The sequence below is a fragment of the Miniopterus schreibersii genome, assembly GCF_964146895.1.
Source record: "Miniopterus schreibersii genome assembly, chromosome: 18".
Classification (NCBI taxonomy): Eukaryota; Metazoa; Chordata; class Mammalia; order Chiroptera; family Miniopteridae; genus Miniopterus; species Miniopterus schreibersii.
Window position 1 is genome coordinate 29,831,184 of NC_138121.1, and position 15,544 is coordinate 29,846,727.

General features: G+C 44.4%; 3 protein-coding genes across 7 annotated transcripts in view; 1 reads left to right on the forward strand and 2 right to left on the reverse strand.

The window, feature by feature from the left end:
• The window catches only part of CEP89 (centrosomal protein 89), a 45,279-nt gene extending 39,966 nt beyond the window's left edge, over positions 1 to 5,313 (reverse strand). The window contains exons 1-2 of one of the 3 annotated variants that reach the window (XM_081119698.1): positions 5,140 to 5,313; positions 2,044 to 2,150 (exon numbers count right to left, since the gene is read on the reverse strand). In XM_081119698.1, coding sequence (XP_080975824.1) covers positions 2,044 to 2,150; positions 5,140 to 5,178 — 146 coding nt within the window. In that variant the 5' untranslated portion in view covers positions 5,179 to 5,313. Of the gene's footprint in view, positions 1 to 2,032; positions 2,151 to 5,139 lie in introns of all 3 variants that reach the window. The other 2 variants (XM_081119699.1, XM_081119700.1) reach the window with 2 other exon arrangements.
• A 186-nt stretch (positions 5,314 to 5,499) lies between these two features.
• On the forward strand, positions 5,500 to 8,902 carry FAAP24 (FA core complex associated protein 24). 3 transcript variants are annotated; one of them, XM_081119720.1, is made up of 4 exons: positions 5,500 to 5,886; positions 6,008 to 6,147; positions 6,328 to 6,480; positions 7,530 to 8,902. In XM_081119720.1, exons 1-4 carry the CDS (start codon positions 5,781 to 5,783, stop codon positions 7,776 to 7,778), a joined length of 648 nt encoding a protein of 215 aa, XP_080975846.1. In that variant the 5' UTR covers positions 5,500 to 5,780; the 3' UTR covers positions 7,779 to 8,902. The 3 variants fall into 3 exon arrangements, with proteins under 3 accessions (XP_080975846.1, XP_080975848.1, XP_080975847.1); XM_081119722.1 differs by having other exon boundaries at positions 5,528 to 5,590; positions 7,530 to 8,736; XM_081119721.1 differs by having other exon boundaries at positions 5,693 to 5,886; positions 6,092 to 6,147; positions 7,530 to 8,289.
• RHPN2 (rhophilin Rho GTPase binding protein 2) overlaps positions 8,887 to 15,544 on the reverse strand; it is a 52,279-nt gene continuing 45,621 nt past the window's right edge. The window contains exons 14-15 of the mRNA XM_081119705.1: positions 15,119 to 15,274; positions 8,887 to 10,228 (exon numbers count right to left, since the gene is read on the reverse strand). Coding sequence (XP_080975831.1) covers positions 9,965 to 10,228; positions 15,119 to 15,274 — 420 coding nt within the window. The 3' untranslated portion in view covers positions 8,887 to 9,964. The remainder of the gene's footprint in view (positions 10,229 to 15,118; positions 15,275 to 15,544) is intronic.

The following is a 15,544-nucleotide window of genomic DNA, read 5'->3' on the forward strand; positions in this document are numbered from 1 at the left end:
TGTAATTCTGTTTATATAAAATTCTAGAAAATGCAGACTAATCTACAGTGACAGAAAGCAGATCAATAGTTGCCTGGGAATGGGGGTGAGGGGGTGTTAGGCAGGGGAATGGGAGGTAGAAGAGAGGGGCATGAGAAATCTTTGGGGGATGATGGATATAGTTATTATCTTGATTGTAGTGATGGTTTCACAGGTGTAAACCTAAGTCAAAATTTACCAATCATAAGTTTTAAATATGAACAGTTTATCATAGTCCATTATACCTCAAAAAAACCCTGTTTTTAAAAAGATAAACAACTGTCTAAAGCAAAAATAGTAATGTATTTATAACAGATAGAATTAAAATGTATGACAACAGTAACACAACAGATGGGAAGGAGGCAAGAGACGTAAATAGCAAAAAATTCTTACACTATTACACTACACATGAAGTGGAATAATATCAAAGATTAATTTAAATGTTATTTCTTAAAAATAAAAAGATCTAGAAGTATGCCAAGTTTGCTCAAGCCATGTTGGTTATTTGGGGTTTATAAAGATTACAATCCAGGAAGATATTTCTGTAAAGCACAGAAACTACAGACATTTTCTTTTTTTAAAAATTTAAAATATATCTTTATTGATTTGAGAGAGAGGAAGGGAGAGGGAGAGAGAGAGATAGAAACATCATTGATGAGAGAGCCATCGATTGGCTGCCTCCTGCACACCCCCAACTGGGGATCGAGCCTGCAACTCAGGCATGTGCCCTGACTGGGAATCGAACCTCGATCTCCTGGATCCTAGGACGATGCTCAACCACTGAGCCACGCCTGGCAGGGCCAGATGTTTTCTAATGAGTCTATAGCAATGCTTGCCATGATATGATGTGAGGCTAACCCTCTCACTATTGCTGATGCCAAACATTTAAGTTCTAATGACACTACTTAATGGAGCTGGACAGACCTTCAAGTGCATTGCAGCAATGCCACTGCTCGCCAGCTGTGAGACTTCAGGCAAATGCTGAACACTTGAGCTCGAAGAGAGATGCCAACAGGACCTCTCTCATAGGGTCACTGAGCAGTTGAAATGAAATAGTACTTCTAGAGCACTTACTAGAGTCCTTGACACAGAGTAAATACTAATAAATGGCTAGTTCTTATTTTCAAGATCATATTAAAGGAAAAAACAAACACTAAAAATATTTGTGTTTTTTTATCAGGAGGCATACAATATTCCAGTTTCAAAGAACACTAAAAGAAGGTATCACCCCTGCCTGGCCGGCGTGGCTCAGTGGTTGAGCATCAACCTATGAACCAGGAAATCGAGGTTCGATTCCCGGTCAGGGCACATGCCCGGGTTGCAGGCTCCATTTCCAGCAGGGGGCCTGCAGGAGACAGCTGGTAAATGACTCTCTCTCATCATTGAGTTCTATCTTTCTCTCCCTTTCCCTTTCTCTCTCTCTGAAATCAATAAAAATACTTTAAAAAAAAGAAAAGAAGATATCACTCTTGAATGAAATTTGTTCTCATTGCTAATAGTCAAATCATGTATCCAGGTATCTTATGAATAAAAAAATAGTCTAAAATTCTCCTCTGTCTAAAATCTTGGAGGGCACAAGTAGGGGTCTTGGGTATAAAACAGTCATCTAACTGATGTGTTAGGAGCACTAGAGAATGTGGGAAATCCTGGGCCCTGGGAAGTGAACCCACTTCTCATTTCTTCCCACAAGGCAGTTCTTTTGAAAGGTTGACTTATGTTTAAAGAGAAAATTATGTGCACAATTCAAACTCCTTTTAACATACCATCAACTGAAATACTCAGGCTTTAATATTTTGAAAAATACTAATTGTGCTCAATTAAGAAATGTGAGAAGTCCATACCTGAAAGGGATAGACCATTATCCCACAGAGAAATCATATTAAATTATGGAACCATGATAAATATTTCAAAGGACATGATTCTAATCACCCCACTTGTAATCTTGCCAGTTCAGACAGTTCTAGGACCCACCACTTGGTGGCTGAGCACAAGGGTGACCTCAGTGCCTGCTCACCTGAGACTCACCTTGGTCTCTCTGGAGAGGGGTTGGGGCTGCGAGGAGGAGGTGAGCGGGGCACAGCTGGCTTCGGTGCAATGCTGGCTGCAGGCAGAAGGCCATGGATGATGTGTTTCTGCACAAATAAAATCCAGAACAGGTCACTGGTGTAAGGAATCACCTGGGTCTTGCCACCACTCCTCCCTGGGCCTAAGAAGGGACACTGGCACTGGCCATCCAGGGATGTAGCCCCACCAAGAGGCCCACTCCTCTCCTTGCTATCCCCAATCCCCTTTTGGCCAGGCAAATATGCCCGCCCAGGGAGCGCCATTACAGCTGCCCATAGTGGGCCCTTCTCACCCTCCCTTCTCAGAGCAGTTTCCCTGACCCCAGAGTTACCCTGTAGCACCTCCACTTGTCTTATAGCACTGCCTCCGATGGCCCTACTCACTCACTTGCCAACCCCTGCAGAACAGAAGCTTCCTGAGAGCAGGCAACCGTCTTGTCTTTATCAACCCTGAACTCTATGTAGCACTTAGCACATTGCCCTACACCTGGTTGGGGCTTAATAAAGATTTTAGGTAGTTTTGATGATGTAGAATAATAAAAACTAGTTCCTACACACACTGAAAGTAGGGGAATCCTGCTTTAGGCAATTGGGAGTCTCTCAGAAGTTTCTGAGTATAGCCCAATCCTTTTCTGTGCGCCAGACACTCATTCACACCTACTAGAAGCAAAACACCATGACAACAATGAAGAAACCTTGTCCTCGCCCTCAAAGAGGGAGAGAGCAGAGGAAAACACCCCAACACTTATGACATGCAATTATGGAATGTGCCAGGGGAAAGGTGAAGTGCTGAGGTGGCCCAGGACGGGAACCGGGTCTTTGAGTCTGGGGCCAGCAAGGGGACTTCTTATGCCCCCTTGAGAAAACCACAGGGGGATTTAGACTAGGTCTCCCATGAGGCCACTGCTCTCATATTTGGGAAATATGAAGAAAAACACTCTAGGAAGAGGGAATAGCAAAGAAATGAAGCAAAGGAATGAAGCACTTCCAGTGGCAGTGCTCTGGAAACAACAAGTATCCAGTTTGCTGTAATACAGAAGCATCTGAGAGGGAGAGGCTAGAACAATGGGCTGGGGGTAAGAATGGGGACTGTTCCCACTTCAGAGTTTTGATATCAGACTAAGGTGATCCTGTGGCCTAGTGAGGAGCACCCACTGAAATTGGCCCCTGGAAAGACTAAAGAGGCAATGGTAGGCACCAGGCATGGGGAGAGAAGGAAGGTACAACCAAGGGGAAGAGCCAGGGTTTTGGGCATCCTTCAGGAGTGAGGGATGGATAGACCTCCCAAATGTCTCCTGCAGCCCCCCCGCCCCCCCCGTTTCACTTGCATGCCCAACTCCAAAAACAGGCATTCCAGAGCGGTGTCTGCTGTATCCCTCTATTCTGTTTACCTCTGTGTAGCACCTACCATCCTGCATCTGTCAAGCAATTTGACAGTTTAATACCTTCCTCCCCCACACCAGGGAGACACTCGAGGAGAAAAAAAGGGTTCTCTTCACCTCTGAATCCCTAGGGGCTGGCATCCAGTATATCCTTCAAAAAGGCCTCATGAGTTTTACTTTGTTTTGTTTTTTTGACAGAGTGAATCTCTCATAATATGCTAAACATTTCTTACTGTACCACTATAATCATTTCCTAACATAATCCAAAACACAGGATGAACCTATCTCAACCCAGCAGGAAAACTCTCATGGGCAGCCCCACTCTCTTGATGGTAGATAAAATGGTCTAGAGTGGCTGCTAAGCTGCTATTTGTTGGTTCCCACCAATAAACCCAGATTCACTTGTTGCTACCCCTCCTCATCTCTACACATACACTCTGTGCTAAATACTCAGAATTGCCTTAATTTCCATTTCCCACACAGCAAACAATATATTCTTTTTCAGGCCTTTGTACATGATGTCTCTCCCCACCTCCAAGAATTCTCTTTCCTTACCCTCCCCTCCAAAGCCCAGGTCAACTCTCCAGACTGACTTTTCTGCCTCTTGCCTAGTACACACCTTACCAGCAGTTTTGTGCCTTACCATTTTGTACTGACTTACTTATGGGTTTGTCTATCCTTTAGACAGTGTGGCCATAGGCTGTCAATCAATTGTAGGTATCTGACACAGAGCAGGAACTCAATAATGCCATGCTGAGTTAGCAAAACTGCAATGCAAAATATGCTTTGTGTATGTCTTCACTGCTTCTCAACCTGTCTAAAACGCCTGCCGCAGGTGGGAGGGCTGAGAACAGGTCGCCAAGTCAGGCACGCTTTCTAAGCTCGGTTTAAAACTGAGTTCAGAAAAACAAAACAAAACTGAGTTCAGGGGTGCCCTTATCAAAATGCTTTCTCTGCACTTCAAGTATTAAGAGAGCTGGATATAAGTAGGTCTGGAGTTTTGCCAGGCAAGTATGGACAAAGGAGACGGCAGCATGGGAGCTGAGGGTGTATACAGAAAGTGATTATAATGATAGGCTGTGGAATTAGAAACTAGGGCTGGAAACGAGGGCAGTAAGGACACTGGTAAGATCAATAGATTAGTTGTGCGGGATGGGGGTGGGAAGGTTGTGTTAACGGATTGTTGGAGTCAGGATACTAGAGGAAGTAGGTAGCAAAAAAAAAAATAGGCAGAGAAATAGTGAGGAGCTGCAGCATCAGTCCAGGAAGATGCTGGAGGACACGGCGGGGCGGGAACGGCTGCCAGATGTATTTGTAGAGTACAAATTGGTAGAATGTATGGAACTTCTGACAGGACGTCCGTGGTGGGTGGCGCGGAGGAGTCAGGAATGACTCCCCATTGGGGACACCCAGCAGTGGAGCAGGTCTGTGCAGGGCAGGAGTGAACTCCCGACACCGGAGCAAATGTTGTGGGGGAGACAGGGCGATTCCCGTCCGACTGAGGCTGACCCTGGGATAAAAGGTTCTTTAGAACACGGAAGATCAGGGCGTTTCGAATGGAAAACCACTTCCTCGTGCGCCGCTACCCCGCCTCAATCTCCTGCCAAATCCCAAGCCCCTCTCCCTTAACTCCTGGCCCCCAGGCCAGGGCGCAGGCCGGGCGAGAATTTACTTACAAACTGGCTTTTGCGGCCTCTCCCAACCCCCAGGAACATGTTTGCTGCGGCGAGTGGTCACAACGGGTCCGGACGGACAAACAAGTCTCTTCGGAGCCCAGAACCGCTCCCCAAAGCCGCCTGGCGCCCGCCCGCTGGCCGAGCCCCAGACGCTTTTTCTACTCAGGGGACTCCGCAACAACCGCGTCTGCTACTGGCTCTGCTTTCTCGCCGGCCAATTAGAGCCAAGGATACTTCAGACCCGTCGCTCTTGGCAACCAGAGGGTCCTATTCAAATCCCCTCCAGGGCGGAAACTGTGAGCGCTGTCCGTTCTCTTATTGGTCAGAGGAGATGTCAATCTCTGGCGCTATAGCCTATCTGACGCCCAGCGAGGCGGAGGGCGGGCAAGACGAAGGACTGGGCTCGCGGCGCCACTGCACCAGTGGAGCTGGGGTGTCAGGGGCCAGGCAGGTGACGAAAATGAGGGACGGGCTATCGGGACGGGAAAGTCCTGGTTCTTAGACTCTGGGAAATAATTAGCGAACACTGAAGACCGGCTCCGGCCAAGAGGCCCCGCCCCGGCTTCGAGTGGAATGTGGGGCGGTGCGCAGGACCGCCTCGCGTCGCAGGCTTGAATTTCCCTCTTTAGATCGAGGCCGCCATGGAAAGGAACCCCCCTGGGGGCACAGGCCCTGTGCACGTGCCTCTGGGGCACGTTGTTGCCAGTGAGAAATGGCGTGGGTCGCAGCTGGCCCAGGGCATGCAAGGTCGGTGGGTTGCCCTCTGCATAAACCCTCTCTGCCCTCGCCCCACTTTTAAAACACGTCCTACCAATTGCTCCCTTTTCATTCAGAGCTCACGGAACTTATTTTCTTGTCTGCATTTAAGGGAAAATTAAACTCCTTTTTGAGGATGGCCTGGCCCCGGTAGATTTTTACTTATCTGTCAGATCCTGCATTCTTTATATCACAGAAGCCGATCTGGTGGCAGGAAATAGCTACCGCAAGAGGCTTGTTCGCGTTAGAAATGTAAGTACTGAATTGAAGACACCGACATTGAAAATGAATTTCTCTTCCCCTTCCCTCTTATGTATGGGATAATTTATATAAAACCGTTAGCCATTCCAAGCACCCTCGGAGCGCTAGCTTCCTTAAACTTGAAAGGGATTTTGTTACAGAATGGTTTACTGTGTTTATTTTTCTTTGAAGTCCAGTAATCTTAAAGGCATGGTGGTAGTTGAAAAAACGCAGATGAGTGAACAGTACTTCCCAGCCATACAGAAGTTTACTGTGCTGGACCTCGGGATGGTGTTGCTTCCAGTGGCCAGCCAGATGGAAGCGTCCTGCATCATTATCCAGTTAGTAAGTACTGATCCCTACTCCTCCACGATAGCCCTGCCTTGAGGACTCTCAGCTGGCCTTCATGCATCTTTTAGTATCTGCCCTTGCTTGCTGCGGGTTCTGAGTCCCTCTAATCATTCTGTGTTGCTTTATAAAACCCTTTTGAGGAATGTAAATTCAGAAGCTGCCTCTGCTACCAGCTGAGCTTGATACATTCTAGGCCAACTGTATAACAAAGTGAACAAGTTGGAGACTTGATTTTAGACTCCCAGACTGTGATGGCTCCATCGCTGATTATTCTGCACTGATGCTGGTGAAAATGTCCTCTAGCAGCTGCTTTGCCTCATCGCCACATATTTTTTAAGCATCAGCGTTCAGTGTGCAAGTTATGTTGTTTTTAAACCCAGTTGAAGGTTATTCAACTTGACTGTATGTCAGAATTTTGTGGGGAAACTTTTCAAAATAGTAATACATGAGCCTTACCTCAGAGCAATTAAAAATCAGAATGTGGGAGTAGGGCCTAAGCATCAATTTGTGTTACTGTGTTGTTGATGTTAAATCTTCCCCTCTGATGTGCAGCTAACGTTGAGAACCAAATTGGAAATGCAGTCCCGTGTTGTTCACAGATCCCTCCACAGCTCTGCCACATTTTGCTTTACTGTTCCTAACTTGCCTTGATGCAGTGCTATTATCTGCCTTTCTGTATCCACAACTAACTGAAGACTGGGTGTCTCCTCTGATAGGCAGATCCAATTTAGGTGTAGTCATTTAATGGCATACACCTGAAATGTTTCTTAGTGGACCATAGGAACATGTTTGAATTTCTCAGAGTATGTTTTCATTGGTTGTATCATAACCATTCTGGAAACCTAAGTTTTTATTTAAAAAATTTTATCTCTTACTCCTTTGTGTATTCATATGGTTCATCTTTTAATAATTTTGCTGATGAAAAATTATATTCATGGTATATGAAAACATTTGTAGTGGTATATCAAGTTGAACCAAAAAGAAAAACTGAAAGATTGCTAGTCCTCTAGAGGGTACTCACATGCTCTTTAATTTTGGTTCAGGTTCAAGAGCAAACCAAGGAGCCCAGTAAGAATCCTTTTCTCCAGAAGAAACAGGCTCAAATCTCTGAGCTGTCCCTACTTCGAACTGTGCAGCAGATCCCAGGAGTTGGAAAAGTTAAAGCTTCCCTTCTGCTTCAGAAGTTCCCAAGTATCCAGCAACTAAGTAATGCTTCCATCGAAGAACTGGAGCAGGTTGTTGGACAAGCAGTAGCACAGCAAATTCATGGGTTCTTCACACAGTCCAGGTGACAGCTCTTATCACAGCATCTACTGTGTTTTCTGCTTTACACTGCAAACTACAGGATCTTGTTTTCTTTTCATATTTAAAAATCAAGAAAAGAGATTTCCTCGCAGCAATTAGGTGAGGACTGAGTGGAACCTGCCAGTTGTCCTGCGCTGTTCTCTGGGTGCAGGCATTTAAGTTAGTGGGCCCCAGGTGGTGCTGCCCTGATTCTGCTACCATGAACAGGGCCAGTGGCGATTTTCCTAAGAGTCACTTGAATTAGGGACTCTCAGACTCATAAAAAAAGCCATCTTGGGCGATTTGAATGTGTGACCTTGACCCCCATCTATCAATGGAAAGGTCTTACCAAGTTTCAGGTGGTGGATATGACCTTCTAAATACAGGAAACAAACCTACAATGAAGCACTGTGTACCATAAGCCCCTTGTTCCTGGTGACACAGTCACTGTTCAGGTCTGGGCTTAATATACCTGTGCTTTGAGGGCTGCTGCCAGTGTAAATAAACAATTGAACAGCCTTTGTGTTTCCTCCCTTGATCACTTCCTTCATGGTGGCTGCACAGTTTGTTTATAATCACTGGGAACATCTGAACACAGAAAGCCTGGAATGTAGAGTACCCACTTAAAGATAAAAAGCCAAAGTATAGTGGGAAGATACACAGGAAAATGGTAAGGGCAGCTGTATCCAGAAAGAAGAGCTGGGGGTAGGCTAGGGATCAAAAGGTACACTTGCCCATTCAAAAGATAAATACTGCCCTAAGCGCTGACCCGTGCACAAAACCCGTGTAGCAGGTTTGATTCCCCGGTCAAGGGCACATACTGGGGTTGCAGGTTCAATCCCCAGCTCTGGTTGATGTCTCTCTCTCATATCATGTTTCTCTCCCCCTCCCCTCCACTCTCTCTAAAAACCAATGGAAAAAATATCCTCGGGTGAAGATTAAATAAATAAATACAATTAAAGATGCCATATGCTTTCAAAGATACTAAGATAACTTGAAACTCCTGTTTTGTGAAATGTTAGTGATTTTTAAAAATCAAAATAAAATCATTTGTGTATTAGGGTAGAAACAACTTGAAAGAAGAGAATTAAAGTGAGGAAGTAAAAAACATTAACTCAGGCAAATGAATGTGTTTATTTAAATATTTATACAAAAATGGCCCTATGAGCAGTGAATACACTCTCCCAAAGGTGTTGCTTCCCTTTTGATATTGCACACTAGAGAATATTTTAAATTCTTGTTAACTCTCGAAACTAGACCTCAATACTATGTTTTGAAGCTATATAACCTGTACTATGTCAACAGTGAATCCTGTTAGAATCACGGTATCATCCAATGTATAGCATGAGAAATCAACTAAGAATGTCATTTTAAAAAGTCAAATAGAGCTTTAAACTTGATTCATTTACATCATTACCTTATAAAATTCAACCCATTTTAAAGACTCTTAAAATATACAATTATGTACTTTCTACTTTAAACAAAATGACAAATGTTTTGAGTATCAAACAGTATATTATCTACCTTGTAGACAGCATCTGCATCTAACACTGCCACCGTGTTAGCAACTTTTAAATGACATGTAACTGGAAGGAAAACTACTCCAAAACTGTTACATCTAATAAGTCATGACAAATTGGACCCTAGACTTTATCTGGAAGTAGCATTCATATTATGTAGAAACAGTAGTAAAATCTTGTTATTTTAGGTTAATGAATTCCCCTTAGGAAGCAGCTCTTTGTAACATTTTATTAATACTAATTTAAACCCATAATTATAATTCCTTGACCTGTTTAATTTGGGCTCATCTGGATTCTGGGTTAAGGAATGAATTATTACCCAAGCCTGGAAACTTACAAATAAGACCAATATAGGTAACCCCAACTTAACTCTGATAGTATCTAAAATTTAGTCATCATTGTAGCTGTTAAAAATAGCCATATTTTCATCACTATTCTATTTACAATACTTTGTATAATAAATAACTTGCAGCAATATGGTGACATTCCTTGAATACATTTGTTTTCCACACATTTCCAGAGGTTTCTTGTTACTTTCATAGACATCCATTGTAAGGTTGTCCTGTAAGAAAACAGGATTTGAGAATATTTAGAAATTTTCCATTATGGCACAAATATGAAGGCCTAGTCAGCACTGTAAAAGTTTTGGGCCTGAACGTTTTTGTTTCCTGTCATTAGTACAAAGAACTGTCGGAGTTGAGAAGGCTGAAAGGAGAGGGGTGCTTCTTCTTGACTTGAGGCCTGGCAACCCCAACTGACGGGAGGCACAAGGTGCTGGCGGACTTCTGTCTGTTCTTGTTGGTGCCCCAACTCAAGAAAGAAAGCTTTTTCGAGATTTTCTTGGTTTTATCAGTCTTATCATCATCGTCATCTATGGCTAAGCAGATCATGGAGTAAGTTTTCTGCATTCCCACGGAGTATGTGGCACACTTATTATGCTGCACATAAAAGAGGAAGAAAAGGGTGTTAGAAGTCCTCAAGATATCTGATAAGTGATCGCAAAGTCTGAGACTCACATTCTGCACTTTCAGCATCCTCTAAAATGGATATAATCCTGAAACTCAGGTGACTAACGCTTATATAGAATTAGGTTCTTAAAAACAAGAACAGTTTTTAAGGAATATACTCAGAAGTAGTAATTTAGGCTGAGAACCACTATCTACCTTTTCAGGTTCTTATATTTGAAAAAGCAATACAGACTCCTGGTCAACAATATGGAAATACACACAGTGAACAGTAGATGTTCCTCCTACCTTGGCTCCAGGCCCTTCTGAGTTAAACGATGATTTCTGTTACACTTTTGGAGATAATGTTCATATACAGGTAATGCTGTGTGCTTAAGTATATGTCACCACTTGTCTTTCCTTAAAAGTAATATACACACACAGACTGATCTGCCCCTAGCTTTCTTTACTTAATGTATCTTGGATTTCGGTCTATGCCATCAGGTATAGCTCAGCTTCATTCTCTTTAAAGATAATATAGAATCCATGGTGAGGATACCATTAACTTTTTTCCCTGTTTAAGTGGTACAGTCCTGTGGTGTTACATACATTCATGTGATGGATACATACATCACCACCATTCATCTCCAGAACTTTTGTCATCTTCGTCAAACAAAAGTGTGCACAGTACCTATTAAACCCAACTATTAACTTTTAAAGGCCTGTGTAGGACTCAATAGAAAATCTAAAGAAACTTGTTTTCTAAACATTTCCACATGGGTTATCACCTGCTTGTAAGGTTTGGCTAACATTGAGATTGCTTTGTTCACCAAATGTTTACTGAACATCTGTGTTCCAGGCACAGAAATCAGGCCATGTACATAAGTATAAATGACCTACATACAATAGACCTAAGTGGGTTCGTTGCTCCTAATATAAGTCAAGGAATTTGAGTGATGCAGCAGTAAAGGAGGGTATTCACATAAAATGTCCCTCTTGAGTGTGGCTCCTTTGGACGAAATCCCGCTCCCTTTCCTATAAAACTGCCATCAATCCCACATGCTCTACAGGACACATGTGCTCTCATTAAAAACAATAAAACAAACTCCTGGAGGTAGATTTAATGCCTGCAAACATTTTTCAGCCTTCACCTGCTTAGAGTCCGTTATGCAGAATAACCCCTCCCTTGAAAACACCCTCAATTCACTTACCCACTTGGACCAGCGAATGTCAACTCTAGTTCAACACCCACTGCCTTCCCAGGTCTCCATCTCAACAGCTGCACATTACTGGAAAATGTTTACCAAGTTGACTGCCTTCCCCCGACATTCTAACCCTGACCCCAAACCTCTACCGGGTACCCCATCACCCGGCACTCCTACATTTCCCTAGTAACTTTAGTTCTTTCCTCCTAGATACCTTCTCTCAAGCCCCTCACACGCCCTCCTGATATCCTTGCCCTGTACTTAACTGCATCTGTCCCCAAAGACAAGCCCTCTGGTGTGCCTGGATCTCATGCCCTCTCCTCCAGGTATTCCCTCCTTGCACTCCGGTCTCCCAGACCTTCCCACCAGCACACAAGCTTGCTGTGTTCCCTACACACACCACCACCACCTCCGAAAAGCTTTCCTTTCCCCTATGTCCGTCTCCCCACCCCAGCTACCACCCCAATGCCTCTGCTCCCTTTCACAGGGTCTTCCCTTCCTCCCACTCCCTTTTTTTCCTGTCTTCACCCAGCATGCTCCCACTCACATCTTCCTGGGGCACCTCTCTCAGGACTCTTGACACCACAGCCCTAGTCAACTTTTACATTACCTGGATGAGGAAACTGAGGCCAAGGGCGGGGTATTAACCCACGGAAGGTCACACAGCTTGTTAATGGCAGACAAGGCCCGATTCTAGGTCTTTTGATTCTACACCTAGGATTCCACTACGTCAGCAGTTTTCAAAATGTTCTCCACAAGGAGTCCCTAGGAATCTCCACTGTGATCCAGAGAGAGTAGGGGAGCAGGCAGTCAATTCAGCAAGAGCACTCAGCTCTATTCTCATTTTTTGGCTTTGTTTGAAAAAAAGGTTTAGCAGTTAAAAACAGTGCTCAGACCGGCCAGTGTGGCTCAGTGGTTGAGCATCGAACCATGCACCAAGAGGTGGAAGGTTCGATTCCCCATCAGGGCACAAGCCCGGGTTTGGGGCTCAATCTCCAGCAGGGGGCGTGCAGGAGGCAGCCAATCGATGATGACATCGATGTTTCTCTCTCTTGCCCTCTCCCTTCCTGTCTCTCTAAAATCAATAAAAACATACTTTTTTAAAAAACAAAAACAGTGCTCAAATGTAATTATCTAAAATCCTTGCTGGGGAAAAGAAGAACCACATCATAGTTATTATAACACCTATTATGAATTGAAATATACTGCATGTTAGGCACTGTTTTCCCCATTTTCCTGAGGCTGAGCTGTTCCCTGAATTGCCTAAGGTCGCACAACTGGTGGCAAAGCCAGGATTCAAATCTAGACAGTGTTGAGTATAGAATCCTTGCTTTTAACCAACCGCCACATCCACTGGCCTCCTTCAAACACATGACAGGATTGAAGGGTAAGCCTTTCCATCTCTGTTCAGGGGCAGAGCCGCTCTGTGAAGCCACCTCCCTCCCTGGCAGTGCCATCTACTCCAGCCGTTCAGTCCATAGCCCAGCCTTTTATTCATCTTCTGTTTGGACAAACCTCTTCTGTTTCTGGTTAGGACCTTGATCACTTTTCCAGCAATTCTATGGATTCCACCCCTAAAAGTACCATTTCTCATGACCCCTTCTCCCAAGGTGCTCTGTGAATCCCTCAACTTCTTTATTTTTTAAATTAAGATGCAATTCACATACCATAAAATTCCCCACTTTAATGCAAGTCAGTGGCTTTTAGTATATTCACAGTTGTGCAACTACCACCATCACCTAATTTCAGAACATTTCCATCCCCCAAGAAACTGTACCCACGAGCAGTCACTCCCCATTCCCCAGTGCTCCAGCCCTGGCCCCTGGCCACCACGAATCTACATTGTGTTTCTATGGACTTGCCTATTCTGCACATTTCTTATCCGTGAAGCCATACAACCCATTCACTCTCCAACCCTCTCTAATCTGAGTCCTGGTGCTCTCTCTCCTTTTGTCCCACTGCCAAATACAGCAGACCCGGCTCCTCCTCCCCGACTCCCCACCTCTTAACTTAATGCAACATGGCGGACCACCCTCTCCGGGCAGCGTTTTCTCTTGAAGCAAAGCTCCTTTTTACCCAGTCTCTCTGAACTCGCCTTCGCAACTTCCTCTGTGCTACTTCTCTTCTAACGGACATCCAGATGCTTGCAGTGTCTCAGAGTCCAGTCCTCAGCCCTTAGCCCCTCGCAGGCAACTTCACTGAGTCTCTTATAGCTTTAAGTATCATCTCTATGCTGGAGATGCTCAATATTTATTTCTAGCTCTGTTTCTCCCTTGAACTGAAGATGTGAACATCCAGCCACCTACTTTACATTTCTATCTGGATGTCTACTGGCATATGAAACAGTTAAAGCAGAACTCTTTTGTTTTCTCTCTCAGCCTCCCTAACCACCACGTCCCTGTTCCCCATCATTATAAAAAATGATGCAGTTGTTCGAGCCAAAAACTAAAGAGTCATCTCTCTTTCTACTACCTTTTTATTTTTTCACACAAATCATCTACAAATCTCTGTGAGCTCCACCTTCAAAGTATGTCTCAGGTGTACCCACCTCTCCACCTCCGTTGTCACCCCTGCTAGTGTAAGCTGCTAACATCACTGGCCTGATGACTGCCACAGCCAGCTCGCCCCACTGCCACTCGGCCAGCCTCCAAACAGAGACATCCTTCTAAAATAAACATCCTATCATTTCATTCCCCTTCTTAAAAGGTTCAATGGCTTCCAAAGTCCCACCACAGCCAATAAGGCCCCCTCCCCCTCCCACCTCATTTCCTGTGGCCACAATGCTCCAGCCAAAAGGCCCTTGTTTGGTTCCTCTGTCAGGGGAAGCTTATTCCTGCCACAGGGTCTCTGCACCTGCTGGCCCTCTGCCTGGAATGCTCATCATGTGCCTCTTCAAATACAAGAAGTTCCTCCTCATCACTCAAGCCTCTGTGAAAGTTCTGTCTAAAGGAGCCTCTCCCTGCCCACAGTCATTCTATTATGTTACACCTTTTATTTTCTTTGCAGCACTTATCAAAATCACAACCACTTATTTGCTTATTTAGTGCCAGTTTTGTGGGGGCAGGGACCTTACCTGTCTAGCTGCAGCTCTAGCTCAACACCTAAGACGGGGGCTTGGCACACAGCTAATGCTCAATCAATATTTTCAGAACGAACAAAATGGATGTTGCTATAGAGGGAAATCTCTAAGGTACATTAAAGGTAGCAGAGTGTGAAAGAGTGTGTATGAAATGATTCCTTCTGCTTGGGGGAGAAAGGACATCACTGTGCGCATGAACCTGCCCAGGTATCGGACACTTCTCAAGATCTCACAGGGAACAGCAAATGCTATCTTTGACGTGTGGAGAAGGGCCTTTCAAATGACAAGCCCTTCTGTACCATCTGAATGTATTTTTACTATGTGTACGTATTACTTCTGTCATTTAAAAGGATATAATCAGGAAAAGAAAGCAATTGGTTATTTTCTGCACAGGATCGATAATAGAAGTCTTCCAGTGTTCTCTGACCCAAGGCAAGCACATTGCAGCAATGCCAAGCTTAGGAGTGCAGTCATTTGCGGCATGTTACATATGTTACATATGCAGGCAGGAGGAAGAGGGTCCGGGAAAAACCTCTGGGGCTGCACTCACACCAGCCTCACCCCACTTTGCTATTTACTGCCAGGGGTGTCAGCGCTTACCATGGATGAGGTGGAGTCCAGGAGGCTCACAACCTTCATCTGAATTCCACGCTTACCAAAGCTCGTCAGCAGTTTCATAACCTCGCTCAGGGTCAGCCACTTACAATCCACATCTTGAATGGAAACAATATAATCCCCTTCCTTGACTCCTGCCACCTACAAAAGTATGATTTAAATAAAGGTCAATGTTCTGTTCATTCAATTCATGGGATCAGTTTCCAAGTTCATTAATAAAATAGATATTTCCATGAATTTGCTTTAAGAAAGCAAAAATTAATCTTTTCCTCTTTGCGCATTTAATATCCACAAGAGGCCTTTTGTATAAAGTCAGACCTTTGGCATAAAGAAACCCTAAATCATTCACCCAGATATGTTTGTTTGGGCATTTGACCACCTGTAAAGATGCCAGTGAGGTTTGCCCCCACC

What these genes read in the sequence shown, in the direction of transcription:
- FAAP24 (XM_081119720.1), top strand. Translation starts at nt 5,781, where the DNA reads ATGGAAAGGAACCCCCCTGGGGGCACAGGCCCTGTGCACGTGCCTCTG. An exon ending in GCTGGCCCAGGGCATGCAAG is followed by an intron (nt 5,887 to 6,007) that starts GTCGGTGGGTTG and finishes TCTGCATTTAAG; the next exon opens with GGAAAATTAAACTCCTTTTT. An exon ending in CCTGCATCATTATCCAGTTA is followed by an intron (nt 6,481 to 7,529) that starts GTAAGTACTGAT and finishes ATTTTGGTTCAG; the next exon opens with GTTCAAGAGCAAACCAAGGA.